Genomic DNA, 9,387 nt, shown 5'->3' with positions numbered 1-9,387 from the left:
AGATGGCTTGAGATATCCCAGAACAGACCGCTGTGTGTCTTCTGAAAGATGGCTTGAGATATCCCAGAACAGACCGCTGTGTGTCTTCTGAAAGAGCAGCCAGGGCTGGGACTGCTGAGCCATCTCTCCAGCCTCACTCAGGAACTTCCGTTTTTGTAGGTGCTGTCCTTCTCTGTCTCTGTCTCTCTCTCTCTCTCTCTCTCTCTCTCTCACACACACACACACACACACACACACACACACACACACACAGAATCACAAGTGTTCTATGTTTGTTTTAATTCTACCATCTGGACTACACGAGAACAGTTGTCTTATTTCTTGAGTGTGGGTTGTTTTCTCATTTTTTCATGGTTCACTAATTTTGAGTTGTGTTGTAGATGGCCCATTTTAAAAATTCTGGGTGCTGAGCTGTGCAGTGGTGGCACACACCTGTAATACCAGCACTCGGGAGACAGAGTCAGGCAGGTCTCTGTGAGTTTGAGACCAGCCTGCTCTACAAAGTGAGTTCCAGGACAGCTAGGGCTACATAGAGAAAAAGGAAATCAAAAGGCTGGATTCTGTTATATTTTCCTGGATAATACTGATTTTCTTTATTAGCAGGCAGGTTGGCTAAACTCAGAGTTCAACTCTGTATCATCTATGATGAACAGCCACTAATATGTCTAGTTGACAGCCTTAAGGTTGCTGCTCAGAACCTGCCAGGCAGCGAGCTGGAACAGGAGAGTAATGTGGAGATTGAGGCCCAGTTTTTATCTAGAATTTAGAGCTCTTTTCTATCTTTTCTATTTCCAGCCATAATAGTTGTTTCAGACTTTATACTCTTCATGATCATAAGATGAAGTATTTCTGCTGGATTTTTGACTGCACTGAAAATACCAACTTCTGCTACTCATCACAAAACTAAACAGGGAGCCCCCACTCCCAAGTGCTGATTTATTCTCTCTATGTCAACTTGGCTTTCAGTTTCTGCCTACTCTGCTGCTGTGCTCTACCTGCTTCCTACATTGTGAAAGTTTACAGCCCCTATTCTATGGCAGGGTTGGCCTGATAAGCAAAGTTTGTGCTGGAACCAGAGCCCCTGTCATTGTCTCTAACCTTGGAGCTCAGTACCTAGGCCTGGAGAGATGGCTCAGCAGTTAAGAACACTGGCAGTTAAGAACAGAAGACCTGAGTTCAGTTCCCATACCTGTGTCCGTGGCTCACAATGGCTTATAGCTCCAGATCTATGAGATCAGATTCCCGTTTTCTGGCCTCCTTAGGTACCAGCACACACCCACATGCACATTTATTATCCTTTAGATCACTGTGTTAGTCACTTTTCAGTTGCTGTAAGAGACACAAATGACCAAGCAACTTGCAAAGAAAGCATTTAATTGGTGGCCTACCTTCAGTTTCTGAGAGTTAGTTCATGATCATGGTATAAAGCATGGCAGTTGGCAGGAAGGTGTGGTGCTGGAGCAGTAGCTGAGAGCTCACATCTGATCTACAAGCAGGAGGCAGAGGGAGCTAGACTGGACCTGCCGTGAAGCCCACCCCTGCTGACACACCTCCAACAAGCACATGCCTCCTAATCCTTCCCAGCAGTTCTAGCAACTGGGGCCCAAACATTTAAAACATGCACATATAGGGCCGTTCTCATTCAGACCACCACAGGAGCCTTGTTTCAGCTAAGAGCATCTTCCTTCTCTGAGCCTTAGGACAGCGTATGTTGGCCTCTTGCCTTGTGTCTATTCCACTTGTCCTGTCAGTTCGGCCCGGAAACCCATAGAGCTTTCCTTTCTGTGCCACTCACCGGGCGTTGAACCCTCTTGTGCTGTGTCATCAGCTGAAAATACGGCTCCTGGCCTTCAGTGGAACTGAAGGTATTCCCTGGAGAATGTTTGTGTGTTGTTGTTTTGTTTCTCTCTTACAGGCTTTGATTTGCTTTTTAGTTCAGTAGGTTCTGTTTGATGAGGATTCTGAATGAATGGGTCTTTCTAATATTAGTAGTCGTGCAAAGTGTGCAAACATGCCCGTCAGGGTGGTGAGTAGTCACAGTGCCTGCTTATTGGTGGCCCTGAAAGACCAGCTCTCAAGGCTACTCCAAGGGTTTGAAGAAAAGCTCCACAGCATAGCAAAACGGAACTTGAGATTTTCTGAGAAGTACTGAATAAATTCAAACACATGCTGTTAGGGTCATGTTCGTTATTTTTCTGTCTATTTTTTTAAATTTTCTTCTAAGTTCTAATTCTTTCTAGTTTTCCTTTGTTTCAACTCTCTTTTCTTTGTTCACCTACCTTAAAATACATGTTTGACAGGAGGCTTGAGGCAGTGAGAAAAAAGTTACAAGAGTTGCAGCTCATTGGTCACAGCACATTCCTTGGGTAAGGACAGAGCCATTTACCATGGCAATGCAAGGTTTCAAGGTTCCTGGTGTAAGACTGTGACAACAAGCACAGTGCCTGGTGAGACAAGCTGCAAGATGGGTCTTCATCAGCCAGACTTGGTAAAGGAAGAATTGGCATGATTTTTTAGGTTGCTTTGTGTTAATAACCTTGGTTTAACATCTGTAACTCTGACGTTATGCATATCTGTAAAGTTTTAACTTATGGTCCATATACAGAAACATCCCGCCCAGTTTGAACTTGCTCTGAGGTAAAAGTGAGCTAATTGTGTGTAGTTTGCGTAAAGGAACAAAGCAGGCTGTTAAGTGTCTCACAGTCCTTGTGGGGCAGTAGATCTATCAAAATTATACAGCTTAATGAGAAGTCATCTTCCTGACCACCCATGGATGTACGTGCCCATAAGATTGAGATGCAATCATGAGATTACATATACACCTCACCTGAGATTACACACTGCAATGCAGATACTGGGGAGACACGTAGCTGCTTTTGCACATATGAAATTACAGACAGGGGCAGCAGTTTCCAGAGCTGGTTGTTCTCTCTGGCCTTGGCTGAACGGAGAACCATTGCTCTGGAGGGCAGAGCACTAGTTGTCAGCTGCTGCAGCTCCCAGGGCAGGGGTAGTGGCAGCTGATTCCTGAAGCTTTCTCTCACTCGACCCCTTTCTGATTGCTGTTTCTACTTTTATATTTTATCATTATATTTTAGTTTTTTGTTTTGTGGGGAAGGGGCAAATGTTCATCAGGTGTGCATGGAGGTCAGAGGACAGTCGTGGGAATTGATTCTTTCCTTCTACCACGTGGTTCCTAGAGGTCAAATTCACGGTTATCAGACATGGCAGCACACACTGAAGCCTTCTGTGTTCCTCTTTCGGAACTGTGAGTCTGCAGCCATCAATACCATAGGAGAAGTAGCTTCCTTCCTTACCCTTTACAGTCGGCAGGGTCACACACACACTTCAGTCTCAGCACTCAGGAGGCAGAGGCAGGCAGATCTCAAGTTCAAGGTCAGCCTGGTCTACTGAGGGAGTTCCCCTACCACCAAGGCTACACAGAGAAACCCTATCTCACAAAACAAACAAATAACTGCATGGTAGAGCTAGAAAATATCCAAGACAACGTGATAAAATCTGTTTATCTTACATATTTCATTTTCCTGAGCACTTCAGTGTGTCTGTGTGTATAGGGAAGCCCACATGTGTTATGGCACCCTGAGCACATCCAGACTCTCTGGTCCATCTCACAGTAAGAAAGCTTCACGAGCAAGGCGCAGTTTTGCACCCAGGGACATGTGGCAACATCTGGAGCCTTTTTTTTTTTTCAAAGAGCACTAGGGAATCAGGCCATCATATGTGCCAATCAAGTTTATCACCGAGCTTCTTCTCAACTCCTGAGAACATTATTGATTCTAGTGCCTGGGGCATTTTTACCGGCTTCTAATTTGCAGAGACTGGAGATATTACTGCACATTCTATAATGCACATGGCAGCCCTGCAACAAAGAGTCATTTAATCTCAAATGCCTAGAGTGCTGAAGATCGAAACCCAGCTCGATGTCGTTTATTTAACTTTCATTAGAGAAAACTCGTCTGCTTCCCTGGTGCGTTATACTATAATAAAATACCGGACTCTGGACATTGATAGAGAAAAGAGGCTTAATTCGGCTCACTTTCCAGAGGTCCAAGACCAAGGTGTCACATATGGTAATAACCTTCCTTCTGTCTGGGGAGAGACATGCAGTGTTCACATGTGTGTCCTGTCTTTCACTCTTCTTTGGCAGTAGGAATACACCTGGATGACCCTGTCTGACCCCAGTCATCTCCCAAAGGGCCCATCTGTTAACATCATAGATTTAATTTCTAATCTCTTAACACCTCACAATTAAATTCCCACACAAGAACCCTTAGGAAGTGCATGCAAGTCATGTGAAATTTTGGATGTGTTCTCTTTTTTTCAGAACATTCTTCCTACCAGATTTCTTTTTAAGGTTCTTTTTTTTTTTCAATTATGCGTCTATATACATGGAGGCCAAAGAGCATCATGTCCACTGAGCTGGAGTTGCAGGCTGTTGTGACCTGCCTGACATGGGTGCTGGGAGCTAAGCTCAAGTCCTCTGCACAGGCACTGTGAGCTCTTCACAGTTAACCGCTGAGGTTAACTTCTGAATTAGCTATATTTCCATTGCTGTAATAAAACACTCTGACCAAGGTAATTTATAAAAGAAAGCTTTTAATTTAACTTACAGTTTCAGAGGATTGGAGTCCGTGGTGATGGAGCGAAGGCATGGCAGCAAGAACAGCTGAGAGCTCAGAGCTTAAAACCACAAGCAGGAGGCAGAGAGCACACTGGGAATTGTTGCAGAACATTTGTTTATACTGCAAAGATGTGTCTCTGCCTAAGGCGCCTTCTGATTGGATTAATAAAGAGCTAAATGGCCAATAGCTAGACAGGAGAGACAAGGTGGAACTTTTTGGCACAGAGAGAACTGGGAGGAAGAATCTTGGTGCCCAGTTTCACCAGCAGACTTGGAGCAAGTTGGATGTGCTGTGCTAAGAAGTAACCAAGCCACATGGCAGAAAATAGATTTTTTTTAAAAATGATTTAATTAAGTTATAAGAGCTAGTTGAGAAAAAGCCTAAGCTAGTGCCAAGTTTTTATATTTAATAATAGTCTCTGGCTCATTATTTGTGGGATGTTGGTCCAAAGACAGTCTGACAAGAAAGCTTGCTACAGAGAATAGCATGAGTCTTCTAAAACCTCAGTCTCACCCACAGTGTCACGCCTCTTCTGACAAGGTCACACCTCCTGATCCTTCCCAAAGAGTTCTACCAACTAGGGATCAAGAATTCAAACATATGAAGCTATGGGGGTCTTGCTCCTTCAGACAGAGAGATACCACTCCTCGGCCCTCTGCATACCATATGTGTTCATTTGTTATGTCTTCTCATTGATTCTGTTCTCGCTGAGAAGAAAAAGTTCAACAGGTAAAGACGCAGGAAGACCATTTAGTAGTCCCATTTTTATGTATACACCATTTAAAGTCATTTGGACAAATGGAAAAAATTGTTTGGAGAATGCTAATTTAGCTGGTGGCTTGTCTCCACCTCTCACCAGCTGGTGGAAGAGATGGCAACCTGACTGGGCAGTTTCCTCGTTTCTCCTTACCCTTCTGCCCACATCCAAACTAGAAGGAGACAGCTGTGACAGAGACGGAGAGGTCTAATCAGGAGCTCCGAGCTGTGATCCACTTTCTGTGGTGCCCTGGGGAAAAGCACAAAAACCCAGTCTGCAGCTTGGAGGACAGTCCCAGGTGGATAGGCTGCTTTTGCATGCATTTGCAAACCATCTCTTCCTGTCCCCTCTCCAGCTGTGTGGCCTTCTCACACTGCAGTCAGGTGACATCTTACTTCAGAAGCCCTTAGACTCTGTCCTTAAAGTTTCCTCCCTGAAGCGATTCTTACTTAACTAGGAGGTTCAGGTGCAAGGTCACACAAGCAGCTTAGGTGCTTATACAATGAGTCTTAGTGGCCGACTTACATTTTATTTATATTTAGTCTGTCTTACTATTCTTTTTGGTGGTCTCGAGGGAGGTAGAAGAAAGCCAGGTATAGTGGAATGTTCTCTCAGTCCAACTAGTTGGGAAGCTGAGACGAAGGGTGACTTCCAGCTGAGTTTAAGACAAGCCTGGGAAAGGTAGAGGATCCAATCTCTCTTATTTTTAAGATTTATTTATTTATTTATTTATTTATTATGTATACAGTGTTCTGTCTGAATGTCTACCTGCACTGCAGGCGAGAAGAAGGTACCAGATTGCATTACAGATGGTTGTGAGCCGCCATGTGGGTGCTGGGAATTGATCTCAGGACCTCTGGAAGAGCAGCCAGTGCTCTTAAACTCTGAGCCATCTCTCCAGTCCGGACATCCTATCTCTTTAAACAAGAGGACAGCAGTCAGTGAAGAAAGTCTTACTGTGTAGCCTAGTTGGCTGGCCTGGAACTCTGTGCAGACCACGCTGGCCTCTACCATCCAAGTGCTAGGATTAATGCCTTGTGCCACCACATCCAGCTGTGATGTCATATTTCTGTGGACGCACATGTGCATGTGGGTGCATGAACACATTTGTGCGCATGCGTATGGGGGCTTCCCGCTTACCTGAGCCTCAGGCCAGGAGGCCCCGAGAACTCCTGTCTGCCTTCACGGTGCTGGGCTCACAAGTGCTGCACTACTGTCTGCTTGGCGGGTTTTACTAGACTAAGCCATCTCCTTAGCCTGATCCTAAGATTTTTAAGTTGTTTATTTCCTTTTAGCTAGATCTAAAAATTCTATAGATGGCACTTCAGACACCAATGACAGAATGAAGAAGTTAATAACCAGATCTAGTCCACCATCTACAATGGGGAGGTGGTGTGCCTTGAACCCTTAGAGGTGAGTCAGAATTGAGCGTGTCCTATAGGCTAACAGCTCACCTTTGCTCTGAACCGGCACAATGATCACAGAACCCCAAAGAAGAAACTTGGAATTTACACAGGCTTGATCGCACAGGTAAATGGACAAAAACAAAATGAATTTTCATTGGCATGAAAATACATATACAAACATATACACTCACTAACTCAGTAAGAACCTGTATAGGTATGAGTCAAAATTTTGTCCAATAATTGTAGTATATATTATATATGTGTGTATTAATACATAATATATGTAAATAATTTTTAACTGAAAGTTAAATGAGAGTTAAATATTTTAACACTAAATAGTAGTATATTGGTGTTCATTCCACCATACCAGGTGTTTGTAGCACTCCCAGGGGTAATGTTTTCCCCCTTATAAAATTCTGGTCTTGAGAGTAGTGAGACGGCTAAGTGTGTAAATGTGCTTGACAGCAAGCCTGATGATGTGACATCCACCCCAGGACCCCATGGCAGAAGAACAGAGCAGATTTGTCCTCTAACGCCCATATTTATACCGTGTAAATGCACACCCACGTGTGTGTGTAAACACATAAGATGTTTAAAAAAATTAAAGACCTAGAGAGATGACTCAGCAGTTAAGAGTTCTTGTTGCTGTGGCAGAGGACTAGAGTTCAGTTCCCAGCACCCACATGGTCGTTCACACCACTGACCCAGGGAGTCTGATTCCCTCTTGCCTCCAAAGGCACCCACACTCATACGTACATTCCCACACAGATACGTAGTATCTTAGGGTTTCTTTGCTATGAAGAAACACCATGACCACCACAACTTTTATAAAGGAAAACATATAACTGAGGTGGGTTTAGTCCATTATCATCATGATGGGAAGCAAGGCAACATGCAGGCAGACATGGCATAGAGGGTCTGAGAGTTCTCACATCTTGACTCACAGGCAACCATAAGTAGACTGTCTCACAGGGCATGGCTTTAGCACGTGTGAGACCTCACACTTCCTCCAACAAGACCACACCCACTCCAACAAGGCCATACTTCCTAATAGTGCCACACCCTTTAAGGGCCATTTTCCTTCAAACCACCACAAATAGTCATACAAATAATTAAAAATAAAGTAAATATTTGTTTGAGACAGGATCTCACTATGTAGCTCTGGCTGTCCTCGAATTCATAACCTCCTGCCTCTGCCTCCCAAGTAGTAGGATTAAAGGTGTGTGCCACCATACTTTGCTAAAGTAAATTTTTTCCCTTAATTCTGGTTTCTGTGTTTGCTGAACCCTGAGGAATAAGAGTTGTTCTCTAATGTATGGAGAGACTCCTATTAGTGCTATGAATACAATGTAAATAAAACATTTAAAGCAAAAACATGTTTGACAGAAAATTTTTCTGAAAATGCTTATCAGAGACATATATATGTATAAAAAATGTTGAAAAGTGCACACTTTTAGCAGGAAAAGTAACAAAACTTTCTAATTGAGCTCACATACAGAATTTTTTAACTCTTTAGGACAGTTGATTGTTGCTCAGTGGTAAGAGTGTTTGCTAGCGTACATCTGACCCTAGGTTTAGAGAGAATTGTTAAACATTTTTGAACTACTAATATGCTACTGCTTGGTGTTAAAATATTGCATTATTACAGGCAATTTTAATTGCATTTAGTGTGTGTGTGTATGTGTGTGTGTGTGTATGTATGTGTGTGTGTATGTGTGTGTGTGTGTGTGTGTGTGTGTGTGTGCGTGTGTGCGTGCGTGCTCAGAGGACAACTTGCAAGAGGCAGTTCTCTTTTTAAACCTTGTGGGTCATGGGACTGAACTCAGGCATGGCAACAAGCGCCTTTATCAGCCAAGCTATCTCAAAGTCCCTAAAAACAGATTTTTTTTTCAGGGTGTTGGTTTGGCAGATATTTGAGACAGAGTCTCCGTCTCTCCCAGGCTGGTTTTGAGACAAGGTTTCCATCTCTCCCAAGCCAGTCTCAAGTTTTGTACTGCTACCTCGGTAAAAATGGCCTTGCACTTCTGATCCTCCTGCCTCTACTTCCCCGGGTGCTGGCATTGTAGGCATGCAGCACCCTAATCATCATATGCAGTACTAGAGTTTGAACCCAGGGTTCCATGCATATGAGGCAAGCACTCTACCTACTGAGCTACTCCCTGGTCCAGCTTTTTTTACTCTTTGAAAGCTGTAGGACAGTGTCAATAAGATGATCTCAGCAGCACATCACTAGGGAGGACTGTGTGGACAAATAACAAAATTGCTTTCCTCATTTTTAGGTGTGTGGTTTTTAATAACAGAGGAGTGGCAGGAGAGAATCTCCTGGTAAGTAAATTTAAAAGACAAGCTTCAATTTGAAAAAGAATAATTTCCTGTTTTATAATGAAAAGCACATTATATTTTATTGAAACTAATTTTGCAGTTAATATAAGGTCATAGTAGGAAAAGCTTTCCAGCTCAAATTAGTATACTTTATAGTTCTTTTATTTGCTTGTATGTGTTAGTATGTGTATAGATACCCTGGAACTAGAGTTACATGCACTTGTGAGTCATTTCATGTATGTGTTAGTATGTGTATAGA

At 43.2% G+C, this 9,387-nt stretch overlaps 1 protein-coding gene across 1 annotated transcript in view; it reads left to right on the top strand.

Annotated features, from left to right (window-relative positions):
• Abhd3 (abhydrolase domain containing 3) overlaps nt 1-9,387 on the top strand; it is a 49,355-nt gene that overhangs the window by 11,449 nt on the left and 28,519 nt on the right. The window contains exon 4 of the mRNA XM_005355753.3: nt 9,086-9,131. Coding sequence (XP_005355810.1) covers nt 9,086-9,131 — 46 coding nt within the window. The remainder of the gene's footprint in view (nt 1-9,085; nt 9,132-9,387) is intronic.

Source organism: Microtus ochrogaster, chromosome 18, assembly GCF_000317375.1.
Source record: "Microtus ochrogaster isolate Prairie Vole_2 chromosome 18, MicOch1.0, whole genome shotgun sequence".
Taxonomy (NCBI): domain Eukaryota; kingdom Metazoa; phylum Chordata; class Mammalia; order Rodentia; family Cricetidae; genus Microtus; species Microtus ochrogaster.
Note: the sequence above shows the minus strand (reverse complement) of the source record. Positions and strands in the feature narration are given on the sequence as shown.